The sequence below is a fragment of the Hirundo rustica genome, chromosome 1, assembly GCF_015227805.2.
Source record: "Hirundo rustica isolate bHirRus1 chromosome 1, bHirRus1.pri.v3, whole genome shotgun sequence".
NCBI lineage: Eukaryota > Metazoa > Chordata > Aves > Passeriformes > Hirundinidae > Hirundo > Hirundo rustica.
In genome coordinates, this window is record NC_053450.1 from 21,617,676 (window position 1) to 21,640,348 (window position 22,673).

The window sequence follows — 22,673 nt, forward strand, 5'->3', positions numbered from 1 at the left end:
TATAGCAGGGAACACCATTCCACATGTATCCCTGTCCAACCATAATCATTTCTTTTTTCATGAAGGAGGGAACACAGCCCACCATGTGAACACTCAGCAGGGCTTTCTGTGACACCAGGCACTGCTCCTGTCTGGTCAGCCGCACTGTTGTGCAGTACAGCTCTGCCACATCCATGAGCTGAGCATGATCTGTCCACCACATGCTCTGGCTTCTGCCAGTGCAGGCAGAACGACTGCAGTGTTATTTACACATCTCTTTACAAAAATAGTAAAGGGAAAAGTTACTGCACAGCAGCTCATTTTCAAATGCTAATTTGGTAATTCTTTCACTTTAAAAAATATGGAGGACTGAATTACAACCCAGAATATATTATGAACAGTTTCTTAAAAAAAATGAGAGAGAAATCTGTTTCTCAAGAGCTTAAAACATGTAAAAGATTGTGTAACTCAGCACTGTCAGAACTTATGAACCACACAAAGGGATGATTACTGGAGCATATAAAATACATGTTGGTAACTGAGCTTTTAAATGCTAAGATCAACACCAAAGTGAAGACAAAAGTTGTAAAAATTCCCCCAAATAGCCCCAAAAGACTGCTATACTTGTTTTTTGCAGATCCCAGTACGAGAGAATAAATAAAAGTGACTAATTCATGAATAGGCAACAGTTTAAATTACTCATGTTATTTTTTCCTAACTGGATCAAATCCTTACTTGCTTCTGCACTCCACTGAGCTGCTGAACCTTGATAACAAGCGATGCTGTCCGGCCCTTGTACTGAATGGTGCGAATAAAGGTCCCTGTATTGTCCACACTGAATGGCTCAGACCACCGCCAGTTTCCCCAGCCTTCGATGCAGATGTGTAACAGCTGGAAAGAAAGAAATCACTAGTTCAATACATAACCGGGGGAAAAAAAGTGCCTTGCAGTAGGATATAAATTCCCATGACAGAGAAAGATCCTTGGTTTGAAATCTCAGCAATGCTGAGCACACCAGTTGTCTGAATGATCCATTCCGTCTGCAATTCTGTGATTTCAGACACAATCAGAAGAAGCAACAATACCATAAAATGGCTTTGAATTGTGCATTTCCATAAATTACCTGCTTTAACAGTATATTTAACATCCAGGCACACAACTGTTCACAGAAAAAAGGCAAGTAGACTAGAGAGCATAAACCAGAAAATAAGAGATTTTCTTCACTGCCTTTGAAGTTGTTCTAGAGGCCCACCCTATTACCAGCAAGGTGATATGCAACGCAGGTGCATGCCATATTGTTTGCCTTCAGAATGAGACAGAAAATAACAAATACCCTTCCCTTCGAAAATAAAGAAGGACTTGTATAGTTTGCATATATGTGTCTGTTAAAGGCAGATTGTGGTATATTGCCGAGAGATGGGAAACATTTCATTTCTTACACAAATGTGGTGGTAAGTTCAAGCTTGACTGCATGAGAAGAAATTTAACTGCGTAATTATACTCCCTATGTGATTTATTCCGGAAAAGGAGTGGCTTTTTTCCAGTTTAACTTAAATCACTTCCAGAGCAATATAGTCTTTCATCATTTGAAGAGCCTTTCATCCATTTACCCACCATACGCACTTACCTCTGTCCCATGGAGATTCTTTAAGCCAGAGTAGTGAAAATTGGTACTGTTCCATGTAGGTCAATGAAGTTACATAAATTTACACCAGCTGAAGATCTGGCTATTTAGCTCTGTATAGATCTTTTGTGGCTGTGCAAACTTAAGGATGTGAGTTATATATAAGGGATCAAAGCAATAAGCATTCTGGGTAAAATTTATTCTTTGCAGAGGGCCAGCAGAGAGCCTAAGCATCGCTTAAGTTCTTTAAAACAGTCATATGAAGGCCTTGTGGGAATTCTCTCTTGAGGGTTGAATTTCACTCTGATTTTGGACATCTGTCATTAATTAATTTAAGTAATTGAGAACAGGATCAGGCCCAAAGATTGATTATTTACACTAGCAAAAACTGAAACTTGTAAATATTGTGTTCTTCTATGATTTGTTTCCAGAAAGAGATAGCATTCACCATGGGTCTGGTCAGCTGGACTTAGTGAAGGTCTGGATGTTGGGGTTTCCTTCATTGTTCTAAGAAACAACCACAGCAATAACTTTCAAAGATATTACAACTCAGTAGCCTGTTTGCAATTTGTGGTATCCTCAGCACAAGTTACACACAGAACAATAACATCCATTCAGTGGGTGGCTTTTGAATTTGCAAGAGTGATGACTGTTGCATTCAGATTCAAATGAGTTTTATGCTGGAAGCACAAAGGCTGATACGTGCCCATTCGTGCAAGGACAGGCATCTGGATTTATATTCAAGGTTATGTTGAGGGAGGCTGTACACTAGGATAGTCAAACTCATAAACAAACATGTCACTTTGATTCTGAAGTATTAGTTAAAGAAAAGGAAAAAGAAAACAACAAAAAAAATCCAATTGCAGTGGCTGGAATCTGTTCAGCTCCTTACAGAGGCAGCTGGGAATAAATCTCATCACATATGAAAATTAGGAGAAACAAGAAAGCTGTTTACTTTGGAGAGAATGGTAGCTGGAAATGACAGCCAAAGAATGAGAAAAGGTGCTTAAGTGGTCAGTCTCAGCTAGCGGGCCCCCAAAATACTGTATGCTCCAAAGAGAGATGTCATGTAAATGCCATAATTGGCGATTAGTAATTACATGTAGCTACAACATTAGGATGTCTCCCACCCTGTATAAACAGCTTTGCTCATGAGTTGAATGTTCCCAAGGAACATGCTGTCAGCTTTCCCTGAGCAGTCATTAGCTTCCAAATGCTGCCTTACTAATTTTCTTTGTAGTGATTAGTCTGCATTTCATTGCAAGGTTCAGAAAGAAAAATAAAGAAGAGCTATTATCATATACTGGCATTTTCTTATTTTACAAACATACAATTTGTATACTGGTAAACATGAAGGATACAGCCTTCATAATTTACTTTAAAGATATCTAATATATTTGTATTAATGACCTAACGGTGTAAGAACTGGATGCTGTTTAAGTTAACTTTTGAGCCAAGAAACTGCATTCCATGAAAACAAAAAAGGATCTCTGGACGATTAAGTTATTTAAATGTGAGATTTCTGGAAAAGATGGCTAGAAATAATCAGCAAATGACACTAAGTGACACAGAGATATGTGGCAGGAAATAAAAACTGCATTGATTTTAGAGAACTAAGTCATCAGACATTAGCATTATTTTAGCAGAAAACAAATTTACAGATTCACAGAGTTTTCTAAATTGGAAGGGACTCACAAGGATCATCAAGTCCAGCTCTTAAGTGAATGGCTCATACAGGGATTGCTCCCAGAACCTCGGTGTTATTTGCACCTCGTTCTGACCAAACAGGTATCAAAGTGACGTGATACTAAAGACTTGCAATAATTGCTCTTGTCTTTCATTTATCAAGCTTTATGCTAATTCTAAGAATTTATTAGACACTCTGTTCAAAAAAGTTCAACAAATATAGCTAGGAATGGGACATATATAAGGAAAAAAGAGAAGTCATTGCATTATGGTACAAAAAAACGGACTTCAAAGCATTCTAAGAAATACAATCCAGTGATAAGCAAAAATTTGTAGCTTAGAGAGAATTTAAACAGACTATCTATTGTATACATGAAGATAGGCACTCATTCATGCAAATACTTGATTTCTGCATTTTCTGTCAGGGAAATATACCAGCAGATAACCCAGAGAGTTTTGTTTTGACTAGACTTGGCTGGGGTTTGGATTTGTAATTCTTAGCCATTATGGATTTCTGTTTTGAGAGGAATAGAAATTACTTCAAGGGAGGCAGATTAAGATGAAGCTGCTCTTACTGGAGCAAATGGCTAAAAAAGCTTTATCTTTAAAATAAAGAATATCTTTATCATGCCTCTTCAGAGGCAGAAACACAGAATGTTTCTACGTGCTCCTCAAACTTTACTTAGGTTTTCAGCTAGATGTGTGAGTGAAGGATGTGATCTGAGTAAATAAAGCTGTGTGTCATATGACAAAGCATGAGGACAAAAATGGGGGATTAAAAGTGAGACTAAGAATTTAGCCTGTCCAGAAAGGGCATCAATTTCCAGCTGTATAAGTAATTTAAAGCTTGAGCCCTCAAAATACTTAGTGATGTAAATTTGATTTCTACTTTGCTTGCAGATTCACCAGATTTAACTTAGTTTCACCAAGGTTCTTTAGATTTGTCTTCTAAGTGAAATTAGAAAATGTATTTTTGGAGAGAACAAGGGTAATTGCTATGAACACTGAGAGTTTGGGAAGAATCAAGTGAGGACTTAGGTGCTGGTGTGGGAGCAGTTGTTACTTTAAAAGATAGAAGATAGTAAAATAAAAGCTGTGATAATGCAGCAGCATGGAGGAAATGTAGCTCTGGAGATGGGAGCTGAAGTCTAAGACTTGAAGCTAAAGAAATTTTTAACTGAAAAATTACAGGAGAAGCTTGATTTGTATTTTTTACCATTTTCACAATACAAGGTGGCTCTTGACTAGGATTAGGATTGACAACGATAAAACCAACCAGCGTTTGGAAAACTAGTGAATGAAATATTTATTTTGCACACTGGCAGCTGCAATGCCACCAAAACAGCTTGAACTTCACTTTGGCATCATTTTCTCATGTGACCTGGGAGATCTGGCCAGTTCTATACCATCAGCCCTTGCAGGACTGAAAGTCAGTACAGAGCATGGAAAAAGGCAATTTCGATCACCCCCACGCTGGCTAGTACAAAAAAGGTCACACTTGGCAGATAAACTCTGACCCTGGGGGCTCCTGGAGACGTTGTGAACCTCAGCATTACCTGCAAAGGAGACCTGACCCTCACAGGTACAAACTCACCCTGCACACTGCAGAAGAGTCTTTTGGTTAAGAACAGTAACCAAATTATGAGCGTTCATGGATAATATTAATCCTTTTTTGCCCCAGATATTATCTAGAAATTCAAATACATGTAATATAGTATAAGCATTGATTTAGATTGCAGACCCCCCAAAAAAAGCAATAATACTTTTCTTACTACTTGAACAGCATAAAATAACATACAACTTTTTTTGCCTGATGTTGTTCTCTAATGACCTGGGGAGGACTATGTAAAGTTCAAGAGACTGTTCAGAGAACCTGTAACATTCCTAAATAGTAAAATGGAAAAATATCCTAATAACAACTAATATATAAGTTACATTTTCTAAGCTGGAACCCACAGAGTACTGCATATAATTTTACACATTATATAACCCAGTATCTGAAAGAACTGCAACCTGGAAGTAAATAACAATGAATTGGGACCATGCTGCAACATGAATCTAAATTTGGCTCCAGTCTTTTTTTTGGTAGGAGGAGGAGGTTCTTAAAGAGCAAATTTTCTATTTGTAAAACTCCAGTAGCCTGTAAAATTTAGAATTAGTTTGTAAAATTTAGAATTTGTGTTCACAGACACACTATTTGAAATAGGAAAAATTTTAAATGTGTTCCAGTGAAAGTATTAATAAGGTACTAAGCAGTACTAATAATATATACTCAAGACTTTGCAAGTGTATGATCAGAAAAGTGATAGATATATTTTCCCTCAAATTCTATTTAAGTAGCAATAAAATTACAGAGTTTTAGGCATATTTACTTTGATAAGAAATAGATATATTTTATTTATAACCACATTCTCATTGAAATCATAGCCCAGTTCAACATAGGAACTGATTTTTATCCATTATATCTGCCGTTCCAAGTTAAAGCTGATGAAAAGTGGAAACGGGTAACTTTTACTGGAACCCTGGATGGAGACTGTAGAAAGGTTTCAGAGCTGCTAATTCTAAAAACTTCTACTATGCAACATTATGTTTTGCATAGAAAGCACACAAATGAACTTAAATCCCTCAGTCCGTGCTTCCTCAGAGGACTCTGCTTAAATTTGAGTGTGGGGAAAAGAGCTAGCAGTAACTAGCACGCTGTAGACAATTTCTGCTGTCTGTTCGTAAGCAAGCAATCTCTGCAGAATACATTCAGGGGACTCTCACATGGATATCTGGTTTTTACATTTGCTATGATCCCTAGTGGGACCCTCCAATTGCCTACTGTCTTGCAAGACAGAATTCCTTAACTCTGAGTAAATTACTAGGGAAGATCTGATCTCTTCTAACTTCAGAGTTTCACCCTATGTATCATATGCTCCAGTCCATCTAAAAAACACAGCTGTCTTGGAGACAAACATGACTTTTGATGTAACTGGGGCCCATCCCACAAAACAATGTGAAGATCAAGATAAGGAGTGCAGACTGGATCCAATAATAACGTAGGAGCCAGTGTTGTCTGTAGAGAGCTGGAATTATGTATCTTCTCGTCCCTTTTAATGATGTCTAACAGACCTCTAACTTACATTAAAAACTGCAAAAGGAACTCAAAAAATCTGGCAGCTTTAGATAGAATTGCTTAAAGCCTCAAATACCATCAGTTTTGGACCTACCCCAACTCGGAAAGGGACTATATAGTTGGGGGGGTCTTATCCCTAAGGGGGGCCAAAACCTCATGAAATCTGAGGAAAATGTGGGGGAAGGAGCGGTGTAGAAAAGTGAGCATTGGACTTCAGACTTATTACTGAAATACTAGCCAATCTAGTGAGACTTGCAGGAATCAGAGTCAAAGTTAAAAGGGAAAGGTTAGGTTCCCTGAAATGTAAAGGATCCGGGCAGGGAAAAAATGAAGGAAGCAAGGAGCTTTAAGTTAAGCCAGACAGTTGGAGGGACACCGTCAAGAGCTGATAAATCCAAGTCTGTGGTGTGCTATAGCTGTTTTTGCAACATAAAAAAGTAGAATTTAAAAAATTTTAGCCTATAGTTGCATTAATAATAAAATTAATTCAAAATGTAAATAAAGCATTATAAAACTACTCACTAAAAAAAAATTTTAGGTGTATATATATTTAATTGTGTTAAATAATTTAAAAGGGCAATTACCGCATCTCTATGCTTAATTAGCAGAAGAAAAATGGAGAATTTTATTGATGTGAATGTAAAAGAAATACAATCCTTTTAAAACTATTTATTTTCATTTAACTGAACTGCCTTGCCATACTAAAAAAACATTTTGCAGAGGTTAAATAAAGTATTTCATGGCAACCGCTGCTTCTTAGTGCATGTGTAACAAGAAACATGAGCCAGCCAAAGTTGTGCAAGTTGGTTTTCTTTCCCAGTAAGAGAATGTGGTATCTAAGACCTTGTCCTAACTCATTTTATCCCCAAGAGTAAGTCAAGTAAGTCAAGTATGAACTAATGCCTGGAGGGAAGTCCCTGACTCCAGAAGTATGGATTATTTCACATTTATCTTACAATCTGCTCTCAGAGTTCTTAAAATTCACTAACTTGGCAAGTCAGGAATTATCATGAGAAATGAAATAATTTCATAACTATGAAGTCATCTAGCATTCCATGAATATGACACTCAGAGGGTTTGTCCTTGCTTGGGCATTATTCTGACCTTTGGATAACAAGCTGCTAGATAGTTTTGCATGGAAACAATCAGAAAAGTGCCATAGTATAACAGGGACAACCTGATGTCTTGATTGTTGTTCTCATTTCTAGAATTTGTATTAAACATTAAAAATATGTACATGACAACATTTGTAATAACATTTAAACTAAGTTGTTTTGTATTATTTAAAAATGACAGAAGATCGTTCTGGTTAGCTGAACTGCCAATCTGAATGCCGTATTTACAACGACTCGAACTGGCAATAACCAAATGAATAGGCTTATAGGGGAAGGCCAAGGTTATCTCTTTACAAGACCTTTGTAAAGAAAATTTGTTTCTATCTCAACTGTGCTTCTATACAGTTTCAGTGAAATTACCTCAGCGCTTTTTTTTAGTCTCTAAATTTCCAAGCAAGACATGGCTGTTTAAAAACGTTAAGAGCGCAAAAATCGTCTTGAAATTCTTCCAAAGGTTGGGACAAGGAAAGTATAACCTCCCTACTAGAAGAGCCTGCTGGCCAGCAGTGTGGCTGAGTCAGGAGTCAGCTGTTAGCTTTGCCATCTCCTGGGACATGGGAATCTACCATGACACTCCTGACTTTTTACCAGCCCACTTCTTCGGTAAATCTAAATCCGATCAGAGCAAAACAGAATGGGGAAACCCTTTGACATCACCAACTGTTAGCTGAAGAACAAATAGCTGAAAAATTAATCTGAAGCTCCTACTGTCACCTCACCCACTCCCTTATGTGTGATTTGGTCTTCTGATGGATGTTTCATCCTTTCATCCTGCACTTTTGTTTTTCATTTAATAAGAAACTTATATAGCAGCCATGAAAATGGAATGCTTTGCATTGCTCAAGCCTGTGACTAAAAGCACAGTTTCAGTTTTCCAAGTGTCAGATGCCTTATATTCTGATGGTGGTTTTTAGCAGTTCAGTTGCAAATAAGATAAAGTATCAGAATAAGCTGTCATTTTAACTCTTCAGCTTTTCACTTGCTTAAGATAAGCTTTAAAACTCTTTCCAGTTTGCACCATTACTGAATATACACCGTACTCAGAACTACACCTTTAGATGCATATTTATCTAAAATGAGGATTGTCACAACTGAATAATTTTATGTGAGTAACCAGAAAATGGATGTAACAATTTTTTAAGAGGAAAGCCTTACTTAATTCTGGGTTTATTTACATTGCTTTAAATATTTCCTTCTTCCTCCATATATTTATGAAGAGGTTTAAATGTAATTTTGGGTGGTTGCTACCAATGCAAGTGATAATTGGTTAAGAAATGTAGGCTACACGTAGTTAGCTTTCTTTCTCCCTCACGCAACCAAAGGGAATTACAACTGTAATCCTATGTCACCTGATGAGTGGGGACCTGTCACCCTGGTTTTTCTGAGTTTTTAAAGCCTTTTGATTGTTCATAAGATGGAGTCAGACTTTTTAGCTACTGTACAATATTAGGAGCAGTTTCTACCTTTCTCACTCATGTAACATAAACAAATCCTTTGTTTTTCATTCTCTGTCCTTTGTTTGCATATTTCTAACCTGAAAACAATTGTAACTGACAGTTGGTCTGGCCATTCGGCTGGGAGGTGAAAACTCCAAAAGCCAATCCACAGCCAGACCCACAAATGTATAAAAAGTAAGAAATAAACAGGCAGAGGGGCTCTCGGCCTTGGCTCAGCCTTGGGCTCTCTCGGAGGAACTCTCTGCCCTGCAAAATCTCTCGTCTCTGTGTGATTGCTTTGCATATCCCGATCACAGGGATCCTGTCTCACACTCTGACATGTGCCCAGTTGCACAGAGCACAGTCACCATTTGGTTTGCTCACCTGTGGGATGGGGCATCACACGCATTTTGTGTGTATGAGAAAATATGTCGTTTTTTAAAACATGGAAAGGGACATACTGTACTCCAGAGTCTCAAAGTCTCCAAATGCCTCTCTCTGTCACTATTACACCAGCACATACTTTTTATAACAGCTCCTCTGTTGCTGGGCTAAGATGGTCCTTTATTAGATTGGTTTCCTCTTAACTTAGGCCCTGACTTCAGTGTCAACTGAAATTGTTTACTCTGGCAGATTTTGCTCTGCACAGATTACCACATTAATGTAAAATTCAGTAGTTTTGTATATCCATCAGCTGACATGTGAATGAAAACCACAGTACATCTGCCATCTCTGCCTCCCAGTGTCACTTGAAACTTGTCAGCAGGGAAAGTGGGCACAACTCCTGTTTAGAATTACCATTCAAAATTTGCCTTCTTTCTCACATGCTAAGACTGGTATTTCCTAGGGCTCTAGAGGAGTTAGGAACTCCCATTCACTGCATTCCTCCCAGGATCTGTTAAAATTTTAGTAATTTTTCAGGGCAGGACTACTGCCCAGAAAATGGAGTGGCACAGGTCTGTAGTTTCCTACTCAGCAGGAGCTGGATATATACTAAGAGAAGAAATGGGTTTGCAGTTTCATAAACACTTTTTAAATTAGATTTAAGTTCTTGTCCTGTCTTGAATTAAGATGAGAAGTCTATTTTTCACCACCACGCAAGTGCTGGTCTCCCCTCCCCAGTAACAAGTAATAGGACAAGAGGAAATGGCCTCAGGTTGTGCCAGGAAGGTTTAGATTGGATATTAGGAAAAGTTGCTTCATGGTAAGGGTTGTCAAACATTGGAACAGGCTGCCCAGGGAATGGCTGAGTCACCACCCCTGGAAGTCCATAAAAGATGTGTGGATGTGGCACTTAAGGACATGGTTTGGTGGTAGACTTGGCAGTACTGGGTTGGACTCAATGATTTTAAAGGTCTTTCCAACTTAAATGATTGTATAGTTTCATTGAAATACTTCCTGTTGATAGTTTAAAAGTATTTTATATCGGTTTCAGTGTTTATCCTTACAACAAAAAATCCATCAACCCAGAAATGGTATTATTTAAACTATATAAGTGGTGTGTTTCTGACAATTTCAAATCTTTTCTAAGACAAGCACTAAGTTGAGAGCTTTGTCCAGTTTGACCCTGTTCTGCAAACAATTTCAGTGAACATATGCTTCTGGTAAAAAAAAAAAAGGTTAAAAAAATTCCCCAAATCTCTAATGTACATCTCAGAAAACACTGATCACTTAATTACAGAAACCTGGCAAGCTGTCTTTCCTTTTTTCAGAAGCTTCACACAACTGCTTCATTTTACAAAAAGTGCACATCCAGCTCTACCCCTGAGTAACTTTTAAAGACCTCTGGCTTTCTTCACACTTTGTTTACCTTTTCTCTGTTTTGCAGCTCCAGTGTGTGTGACTCCTGAAGGAAATGGAGCTTTAGAGATAGGTGAGACCACAGAGCAAACTGAAGAGTCAGTGCATAAAGCCAACATGAGCTTTAGCAAATGCTGCCCTGCACAGGCTGCTTCTGACATACCTGGGGGGACTTGTGTGAGCGCCAGCTGTACTGGTGACTGTGGAGAGTAGCCAGCAAAATATTCTCATCAGTATCCACCTGGCCAAACCTCAGCGTCTCTTGGGTGTCATTACAGATCACGAAATGGCTGAAGACAAACTCCTCTGCCTCAGGGCATCGGTTCTGAAAGGAAAGGGATATGAAAACCAGTAAGAATCAATGTCAGCTGCAGGACATTTGGCAGCTGCCTGCCCAGTGGTGACTGTTACAACACAGAAATGCAAGATCTCTTCCCTTAGCTATGGCCTCATAGTAATCTCTGCAAAATCTAGTTTCTGGGTTGACAAAATATATCCCAAGACTTAAAATATTTTACTTTATGTTTCTGTAATGCAAATCTTTTAAAGATTTAAAACTATAATAAAACCGTATTTTCTAATTTGGGTAAAAAACTGCAACAACATTAAATTCTGTGGGAAATGACGTTACATAAGGCAGACATAAGATACAACAGGCTGAGCAGAGAGGCATGAAGAGGTTTCTCAGTGCTTGACAACTGAGCTCTCAGGCCAACAGGTTCACAGTTCCTCCTCCCCAGCTTCTGCTTCTACTTATTTTGCTGTGGACCAGCAGAAGACTCCCTCTTTCCTGATACCACAGCACTTGAAGAAAAAAAAGGAGACATGAGGAGAGTATTTTCACAGCTCCATGAGGCTAGCTTGAAAATGCATCATGCCATTTAATAGGAAAAAAAAAAAATTGGGTTTTAAAAGTATTTTAGATTTTACAATATTTTGTCTCTAGCATCCTTCCATCCCTCTCTTTTTGCTTTTCGTCTGGCTGCTTGTCACTCTTCATACCCCAGAAGGCATGAACTATAATCCCCTGTATGGGAGAGGTCAAAGTGTGACTGACAATTTGATTTGGAGATCATCGCTCATATATTTCCGCCCTAGTCACAAGTGGGCTGGCACCTTTCACTTACAAGCAACTATCTAGCAACTGCAACAATTACTCAAAAGAAACCAACATTTGGATAGTCTTCATGCAATTTATGGTTCTAATGCAAAATATTAATCTTCTTGTGGATTTTGTTACCTCTTTTTGACTCATCTTTCCTAGCACATTGTTACGACAATATTTTTCTGTTAACTGGTTTCCCTCTTCACAACCTAGCTCAGCTACTTGTTTCACACCCTTTCTTCCCACAACAGTTTCTCTAACTTATGGAACCTCCATTGTTTTTGAGAGCTGATTCTGCTTCCTCTCCTTGCTCTCTCAGTGGACCTTTTAAAAGCACACTACAAAGCCAGCACCTTCCCTGCCTCTAATCATATGGATCCCTTAGCTCTTTGATAACAACGAGCCTGGAAGCCTGCAGAAATTCAGAGATCAAACAAGAGGGAGAGAAATATTTCCTCATTGATCGCTATGCAGCCTTACTTATCCTTGAAAACCAGTTTGGTACATTGCTTGGAGCACATCACTGGGTGATGCACATGGAGGTTTTTCTGAGAAGTGAAGTGTGCAAAGTATGTCCAGTTCAACATCCTTGAATGCATGTTCACTACTGGTTACTCCAGAAGAACCTAGGGTGAATCTACAGGCAGGATCACAGGACATCTGGGGCTAGACAGGACCTCTGGAGGCCACCTAGTCCAATGCTCCTGCTGAAGCAGGTTCACCTGGAGCAAGCTGCACAGGATCCCATAGAGGCAGTTTTTAAATATCTCCAAAGAGGGGGACTCCAAAACCTCTCTGGGCAATCTGTTCCAGTGACTGGTTGCCCTCACAGCAGGGATGTTTTACATGATGCTCAGATGGAACTTTCTCTTTTTCAGTTTGTGTCTGTTGCCTCTTTGTCCTTAATCAAGGCAAGTTGTAATTCCTTTTGTAACTGAATGTCAGAATGATTGCCTGGGAGTGTTTGTGCAAATACTATTCATAGTACGAATATTTTAGCATGAGAATATTTAGATTTAAGCTTCTTCCCAAATCTCATTACTTCCTCTGCATAAGATCAGGTAACTTTTGTGAAACAGGGGTCAGGTGAGCATAACCAAAACTGCACTTCTTCCAAGCAGCAAAACTCTTTACAGAGCAGTATCTCTGTATCACATTCAGTAGCAGATCTGAGAGTGCTAAAGGCTGACATTTACAGTGCCCCTTCAGACTGCAGAGTTTATTTTGGCATTTTCTAGTGGAGGATCTATGACTTTTTGCTGTCAAGCTGCCATACCCACATACCCATAAGTCTACCGCAAATATATATATATTTTCCTGTTACAGCTTTGCAAAATGTTCTTTTTAAAAGGGAGGATTTACTATACACAGAGCTCAGCATGTTCTTAGAGTCAAAACTATACACAACCCCAGAGGAATTTAAGAAAAGCTTTTTTTTTTACTCCAATACATTTCCTTGCTGATTACACAGATTGAAAGAACAATGCCACAAGATGATGAACTTCCTTATTTTTACCTTACTAGCTAACTTAGTTTCAAGTAAGTAAACACAAACTGTAGGGTTTTGCATTTCCCAGAGGAAAAAGAGAATGCAGCGAGTTTTTGGCATACATAGAACTTCTAAATTCTGCTTGGGGAGCGTTATCCTCTCAGGAATTATTAATGCACTTGCACACATTTTGGCGCTGATGAATGACTGCCATTAATCATTAGTCTTGAAAGCTAGATTTGCTACTAGAATCCAAAGCTTTTAACAACAACAGTTCTCAAAGTTAAGTGAAAGAGGTATTTTAGGCTCCATTCTATAATAGTTCCAAAGTTTTAACCAAGGATACACCAAGATTTGCATAACAGGACATTGCTCTGTGCTGCCAGGCTTAAGAGAAAGCTTAACTGATGCCTTCAGTCTTGATAACAAGAGATGACTAAATGATCATCAAGAAAGCTTGAGGATGCTTTAGCTCAGTGTGGCAACCATGCACTGGACACACATGCTTCTTTGTCCTCAGGGATCTGCAGCAGCACCCTGTACCCATCACAGGGAACTGGATTCCACATTGCCGCTGAAGCCTGACAGTAGAAGCTTCTAGCATAAGCAGAACAGGAGGGAAAAAAAAGGATGAAGAAATCTTAATTGATAAAAGAATGTCTGGAGAAACCAGGTACAGTAAAACCAAATAGAACCAGGCCATTTGTGTGGTAAAGATGCTGAAGGGCTGAACGATGACTCCAGGAGCTAAAAACACCTAAGTGTGGATTAGAGAAAAAACCCCTCTCTGAACTAAAATAGCCAATCAAAAGAATCAGCAAAAGATTAACAGCCTGAATCAGATACAGATTAGGGTCAGTTCCTGGAGGATGATTTCCTGCCCCCCTTTAGATCATTTTTCAGCTGTTCTTTTCTCTCAGAGAGGCCTGGAAAGTGTCTCTCCTTTATTGGTCTTTCAAATATTTTGTGAATTCTATTCAGAGAGGGAGAAAAACATCCCACATAATACTAGTCACCAGGCCTTCCCTGTCTCAGGACTTTATGTTTGTGTCTTAGCTCACAGCTATTTCAAAGCATTTCTGGATCTGGAAAAAACCCACACCATAAAAGCCTAGGCCACTTTATATGCACAGAGTTATTTTCTTTGTGCTTCACAAGCTACTGAAGACTTGTGCAAGCTGTTTCTCTCCCTCTCATGTACACACAGACACACACACACACACTCTATCACCTAGTAATACTTTTTTCACAGAAAGTCTTTAGCAATTTATCTCCCTTGGAGCCCCTCTATGAGAAAAGAACATTTTTCTTAGGATTCTTTAAACTTCACTCTCATAGTAATGTCCTGGCATTATCAGCTAGAAACCTTCTGTATCCTTTTCCCTTTGTTCTTTGTGCTTATTGTAGAAAGATGGGGAAACTACTGTGATCACAGATGTAATTTTGACTGATCTCAGTTCATTAAGAAAACTTAGGCAACTGTCAACAGAAAGGGTAAGCACCATAAAACCTTGAGGAAAAGAAGGTCTAGTGGTCTAAAACAGGTTTAAAACAGGACCTTTTCTAACTTCTGAGAAGTTTGGAAGAACAGTTGCAAGACCAGAAAGGAAAACGTTTTTCCCAGAAATAAAACTTTCTACCATACCTGGGGAGCTGTTTTCTCAGCTGACCCTCTGTCTCTAGATATCTCAAAGCACTAAGGCTGTAAAACAATTCATGAAGGCTTACATGCCCAAATAAAGGGAAAAAAATACCAAACACTCCACCAATGTATATTCACAGGAGACATACATTTTCTATCTAACTTGATAGTCTCTGTGTTATTATCAAATAATAAAACTAAATAACAATATTGAAATTCCTTGCCCAGGTCTTTAACTATTAAACCCATCACTCTAGCTTTGTATTTAGATGTGCATCAGCCAGTTACTGCTTGTAGTTAAACAGGGATTTCAGATCAGACAGTAAAATATGTCAAAAGGGGAAACTGTTTTTAGAAAGTGCTAATCCCCTCAGATTTTCAGCATGTGACTTAGAAGTATAAAGCCTGGTATTTTTTAGCCTTAATGTACTTCCAAAATGTTCACCATTACTTAATTAAAAAAACACAAAAAAACAAAACAAAAAACCCAACCAAAAAATAACAACAACAATAAAAATCCATTTAACAACAATCAGTCCATATCTAGGAAACAAAGACACTGACAGAGGCTTCTGTAAATTCTGAACTCCTCACCTAAAGGTGCGTGGCTGAATTGTTTCATGCTTCATCTATCTGTGCGCTGACTCCAACATCACTTGCTGAAGATTTTAATCCAGTAAAACATATGTGGAGAATTCAAATAACTCTTCCCAGTTATTAAATTCATGCTTCTAAGTTGTAGCATTTATGCTGCATTTTGTGTGAACAGCAAACATCAAACAATGCTTATTACTGGGAAATTTATTCCCTCCCTGTTCAGGGCATGCAAACCACCTCAGACTGGAAGTAAATTCACATAAAAAACACCTTGGCAACAATTAATTTAATAAGCCATTTTGAACCCACTTGTGTGTTAACTGTTCCCTAACTTCAAAGCAATTCAAGTTTTTAATCTCAAATACTCTGGGCTAGATACCCACCACATCAGAACATGGTGGCAAGTACCCCTGACATGGGAGGAAACGAGAAAATTACAGCAACAATTACAGAAGTATATCCTCCTGTGGCTCATGTTAACATTGCCAAATCCATGTATAAATCAGTACCAACTATTCATAGAATGTACCTGTCAGCAATATACCATGCGACATATGGCTCCACTTAATCAAATATACAATTCCATTTTTTCAACTCAGAATGTTCCTTCAAGGCACAGAGTAGTCAGTCAGTCATTCACACTGTGATGTGGTTTAAAACATTTAAATATTTATGCACCATATTTTATTTATATGTATAGCTATGTCTGAGAGATCTTTTTTCCCCAGTCCTAAGAGGAAGCTGGCCTTTCTGAAGGCCATTTTGCAGTAGTTGCCACACATGTCTTAGATGAGGGACTAGTACTAAGTCAGAAATATTTTGGGTTTAAACAGCCAACCAAGGACTCTCTTATACTTTCTATGTTTGTTTTTTATTAAAAGCATTGTTCAAAATATGACAAAAAACAGAAATTGGAGCTACAAAGATTTTTGTTCACATTGATATTTGAGCCAGCTGTGAAGATTTAAATCACACTAGATCTTGTTTTATGAATGTCCTTTTGCAACAAGAAAACCATGGAATGCCCTTAAAAAAGAATTTTTTGATATAAAACAGATGTTTTATCCTTTTTTGGGGGCTTTGTTATTGTAGTGCCATGATAGGTAATTAATTCCCAGGCTCCACATAGGTCTTCAGGCAGATGAAGAGAATGATTTGATTTCAAGGCTATAGTGGAGTAAGGGAATTACAGGCCTTTGAGGGGTCATTGCAGAAGCAAGTTTCTTATACTGGGGCTGGCTTCAGCCATTAATGCTGCTTGCACAGAGCGTAATGTGAAACTAGTGTTAAACTTCAATAAGGATGGAAGCAGTAGCTGGAAACAATATGTGCAGTTGCTGAGACTGAGCTGAGCTGATGTATCATGCGGCACTCACCTTTTTGTAAATTAATGGAATATTTTGCATTTCAAGACCAGGGCTTTGATTATTCTGATATAAATCCATGTAGTTTCACTGAAACTCAGGCTGTTCTGGTTACATTTACCTTTACATAACTTCTTCCTAATTTTCATTGCTATTGCAGAATTAATGTTTATTAGGAAAAAACAATTTCAGTATAAGTTAGGGCTTTTTTTACATCTTGAAATATTTTTAATGAAAGCAGTTGATATTCTAATTTGCTATTAAATTAATCACAATAGCTACATTTTTTCTCATTATTGTGTTTGCATACCTGTTGCCAAGCTTGAATTGCTGTATTTAGAGAATGAAGTGCATACTGGCCAAAGCTGATGAAAATAGGGTCAACCATTATCGTGCAGTCGAACAGCCTTCCTGCTGTGCTGCTGGAAACAGCAAACTGTCCCCAGATTTTGAAAGGTTTCACAACCCTCTGCATGGTCACATTTCGACACTCCAGAAGTTTACAGTCAGCCTGAGTCGAAAACTGGATCTCCTGGAACACTGACTCATCGTTCCACTGACGAAGATATACATGAGGCTCATCAAAGGAAACTATCATGTATTCTAGTTCAGATGGCATGTTCTTATCAGATAAAAACGGCTGAAGAAACTTTGGTGGTGCTGAAAAGTAAAAGAACAAACAAGACTAGAACATCACCATTGCTGCATTCTTTATGTTTTTGTAAACTGTGTTTTTACTGCTTGTACATAAGATGAAAACAAGTAAATTTATCAAAGAGTTGACATTTCTGAAATCTGAAATGAATCCTGTTCACACTGTCTGTTAGATGCAAAACAGTATCATAATTAATAGCAGCTGCAAACATAAAGTATCTGCAAACCAAAATCTTTTCATGATAGATAAACCAGTCAGTGAAACTGCTTTATCCACACACTGGTCAATGCTTCAGATTGCCACCTATTTGGAACAGGGACCATATTTCCGCGTGAATTTTTGCTACAGTAGGTGTATATGATATTCCACACATAGCACATTACAAACAACAAAAATTAACAATGCAGTGTTTGCTGACATGTGACTGTGCAGGCCAACAGGCTCCACACTGGAAGTTGTCTTTGCTGCAATTATGGATAGTTCAAGACCACAAACTCACTGAAATGCAACATACTACCCCATAATACTAGAAATGAAACAAAGCAGCATCCCAAGACTAAAGCATGAGAAATGTAGCACAAAAAGATTTTATCTTGTTCGCTGAAGTCTCAGTCGTGCAAAGTGCTGAGCACTGAGGCAGCAGACACTGCAAGGCACGTACACCCCTTGTGTAACATTAGGCATGCGAATATTTCCATTGATGTTATTATTTATGTTGCTGGAACTACTCACAGGCTCAAAATTAGCATATGATCTAGTGCTCTACAGATTTGGAACCAAAACACTCAACCCTATCCAGGATCAAGCCCTGTTATTCTACAGTAAACTGTAATGGATACAACAACGTTTGTGCTCCCTTTGTGTATACCACAGCACAAAGGAGCCCCAAAACTTAAGGCCTTTAGATGCTATAACAACAGTAACAACAGCATAAACTCAGTCATTGTTGGGAAATAGAACAGCTGTGTTTGATTTTAATCTGATTTTTGTCTTTCCCGGTATATGTAATTTTAAAGGCTGAGCATCTGGAATTGGACTGTAATAGTGAGGAAGATTATGTACTGATAGAGGTAGCTGATAGAGAAGAAATTATTTGCTAGTCATTGAACGTCAATCTTGGTATGATTTAATAATGAATATATTATCATACTTGCAGAAACACAAAATCTACACACAAAGAAAGCTGTCCCTGTCAAAATTATCCAAGAAGTTTACCCATCTTCCATATAAAGCATTCCTGGCATTTGAAAATCAGACAATAATCTAAAGATCTCTTGGAATGTATTTGCCATTAATGCAATGACAGAGAGCATTGAACAAAACCAGATGTAGCTTCAAAAGTGATCATAACTGAAATAACTTAAATCTGCACTTCTCAGAGCTCTTCCAAGGAATTTTTACTAAGCGGGTTGCAAAATCTTCAAGTATTTTAACAGTACTCTTAATACACTGGAAAATGTAAAAGATCAAATTCATTCACTAAGATGGCTCAGAAGTGAAGTGGCACCTGCTGTCCCTAATCAGACTATGGCAAACAGGCAGCTTCTACAGTTACCCGTTCCGGGGGCAGGAAGGGGCTGCTCTCCCAGCCTCACTGCCGGCCCCGTGGACAGGCTCAGTGCACACAAGCCATCAGTCTCACCCCAAAGCCTGTGCCACTGGCGGCTGCTTGTGATGGCTTATTTCAAGAAAGACTGTTTAAATGAGGAAATGGGGACTACACAGAGCAGGAGAGTGGATAAGCAGCATCTGTGAACTCTATGTTTTTATTATTCCACATAAAGCAGTACATACCGGTGCCGAGCTGATCAAGATGATGGCATAGGTGGACTTCCAAACAGGTAAATTGGATCAACACACTTAGTGATGGCACAAACCACGGAGTGAAACAGGAGTCAACCCTGGTACAAGCTGCTAATGCCGTGGGGGTCACAAGCTGATCGCATGCACTTTGGGAGCCAGATTCACTTTCTGAGCTGCAGAAGGAGGATAACAAAGTTGTACTTCAGCACCTCCAGGATTTTGCATCTTTACAGTAGGAATTGATGACGTTCCACACTCATTTTCTGATACAGACAACATCACGGTTTTATTTTAACTGCTAATCCCAGTGTCTGTACTTTTTCCAAAGCAGACCGTAACAGACAAAATTGTAATCCATCCACGCTTTTACCAAACTACACTTTCAATTTACAAATATTTGAACCGCAAATCCAAAGCCTATTTGCAGAAAATAAAACCAAAATATGCCAGGTATCTTTAATTGTTGAAATAGCTAAATAGAGCACATTATCGTTATTAAAGCTGTAAGAAAGAGATGAAAGTTCACAGAATGACAGAATCACAGAATCACAGAATTTAGGTTGGAAGAGACCTTCAAGATCATTGAGTCCAACCCATCTCTAATACCTCAAGTAGACCATGACACCAAGTGCCACATCCAGTCTTTTTTTAAACACATCCAGGGATGGTGACTCCACCACCTCCCCAGGCAAGCCATTCCAGTACTTTATCACTCTTTCAGTGAAAAACTTTTTCCTAATACCCAGCCTATATCTCCCTTGTCGCAGCTTGAGACTGTGTCCTCTTGTTCTGTCTGCTGTTGCCTGGAGAAAGAGACCAACCCCCAGCCGACCACAGCCACCCTTCAGGAAGTTGTAGAGAGTGATAAGGTCACTTCTGAGTCTCATTTTCTCCAGGCTAAACAACCCCAGCTCCCTCAGCCGTTCCTCACAGGGTTTGTGTTCCAAGCCCCTCACCAGCCTCGCTGCCTCCTCTGGACACACTCAAGCATCTCAACGTCCTTCCTAAACTGAGGGGCCAGAACTGGACACAGCACTCAGGGTGTGGCCTCACCAGTGCCGGGTACAGGGGAAGAATGACCTCCCTGCTCCTGCTGGCCACACCATTCCTGATACAGGCCAGAATGCCACTGGCCCTCTTGGCCACCTGGGCACACTGCTGGCTCACGTTCAGCTGCTGTCACCAGTGCCCCCAGGTCCCTTTCCTCCTGGGCACTGTCCCGCCACACTGTCCCCAGCCTATAATGCTGCAGGGGGTTATTGCGGCCAAAGTGCAGGACTCGGCACTTGGACTTATTAAACCTCATCCTATTGGACTCTGTCCATCTGGTCAAGAGAATGATTTGGTTTTTTCCACCAAATTTTAGGGAAATCGACTTGCAACCATCAAACTATTTCTATATATGAACCCCTAGTCTTTGTAAACTTTATTTCCTTTGCCCTTCTCACTCTAAAATCACAATTCAAAAATAATCTCCAAGTATTACAAACTCAGTCTGGAGCCCTTTACTAGCATCTATTACAATATATTAACTCTACATTTAAATTGCCAACCCCCTGATTTTTTTTCATAGCTGTGCTCCTAACACTATGAATTTCCAAGCATTATCTTTCAGTCTCTTGAGAGAAACTAACACTACATCACAATTCTATAAGCTGCTAAGACACCACAGAAGTACAAATAAACTTTCCTATTTAGCCAGAATTATCCTTAATGTTCCTTATTCTCACTCCCTTTGAAGTTTGGCTCTCACAAGTTTTAATTTAAAAGTTTAGACTTGATTCAAGAGAATTACAATCACATCCTCAGTCAAATATTATTTTTATTTTTAAAATAAAAATGAAAGATGGACTAAGGTCAACTTTACATTTTTGTCAGAGAGTCATGAGTTTTTATAAAGCACCATAAATACAGTTCCATTAACACTTTAAAGATATTTTAAATTCAAACACAAGTCCAGATTTGAACAATGGCTTTCCAAGCAACCTATCTTAATATTTTAGGACCAGATTTTTCATCATGCAATGTGTTTTACTTCAAAATTATGCACAAATATAGTAGGTACTCAAAATGCTCAGCTGCAAATGGATGGAATCCCATGGATAGGTAAAATTATCAGTATTTTTTAGTGTTGCAGTAACTATCTAGTACAGTATTTATTTATAGAGCTTAAATCCAATTTAAGGCTTGTGGACATAAAATACTTATGCAGCAGTAAAACCCAACTAGATTAGCTAATTATCAAAGAATCATAACAGGATATTAAGAATAGATCAGTAAAGTATGAAAGATAAATGACTTAACCAGAATTTTAGCTGCTTTCCTGTGCTTCTTTACCTGTTTAAATTGTTTGATTACATTCCAAAACCAGTGTTGTAGGCCTTTTGAGAACTGGCACCTTTGGAAATAAAATTATTCTTTGTGCTCACGTGATAACATATGTGTGGGACTGGACAACAGAGAAATAGGATGCTTTACTTTGCTCTGCCACAGATTTTTCTTAGATTGCTGCAACAAAGGAAGGAAGCAAATCCAAAAGGACAAAAATTCATGTGCTGATTTAGACAACTAAGTACTTTTAAATCTGCAAAACTGGTTAGTTCTCTCAAAATAACTACTAATATTTTAAGATTTTTTTTGCTCATTGCATTTTGATTAGAAACAGAAATTCAGGAACATATGAAATGAAAACAGTCTTCTGTTGGGGTAGATGAATGCAAACAAATGTTAACCAAACTAGGAAGAATTCTTAAAAAATTAATTGCACCTTGATATTCTAAATTATGACTTAATTTCATGAACAGCTGTAACACTGATTGCAGTAAAGAGGAAGACCATATATTTCTGATATTTATTTCTGATATTTGAGGTTATATAAATATTTGAGGTTATATATATGAAAATATATATTTCTTTTCCTCAGAAACTGATTTCTTGACTCGTCTACCTGTGACTAAGCATTTTTATCTTTTGATATATTTTGAAGATGCTTATTTTCATAGAATAAAAACCAAACAAAACCTTCCAATTTCTTATTTAGTCAAATTTTATATATCTACTTTTTATTCTTTGAGCATTTTACTGTGGTGGAACTTCTGTAATTTCTCACTCATAAACACCATGATGACAGAGCAACAGGACATGCTTGATGCAGAAGGAAATGTGGCAGGAGCTTCACACCGGGGAGGTAATGTAAAGCATTTAGCCATATTTTTCTCCATTTTTATTGCCCCACAAGCAACACATCATACAGAGGAAAT

At 38.4% G+C, this 22,673-nt stretch overlaps 1 protein-coding gene across 8 annotated transcripts in view; it reads right to left on the reverse strand.

The window, feature by feature from the left end:
* VPS13B (vacuolar protein sorting 13 homolog B) overlaps positions 1-22,673 on the reverse strand; it is a 428,881-nt gene that overhangs the window by 36,655 nt on the left and 369,553 nt on the right. For all 8 annotated transcript variants that reach the window (XM_040076409.1, XM_040076406.1, XM_040076434.1 and 5 more), the window contains 4 exons: positions 19,405-19,586; positions 17,266-17,615; positions 10,922-11,083; positions 715-870 (listed from right to left, as the gene is read on the reverse strand). In XM_040076409.1, the coding sequence (XP_039932343.1) occupies positions 715-870; positions 10,922-11,083; positions 17,266-17,615; positions 19,405-19,586 (850 nt within the window). The remainder of the gene's footprint in view (positions 1-714; positions 871-10,921; positions 11,084-17,265; positions 17,616-19,404; positions 19,587-22,673) is intronic.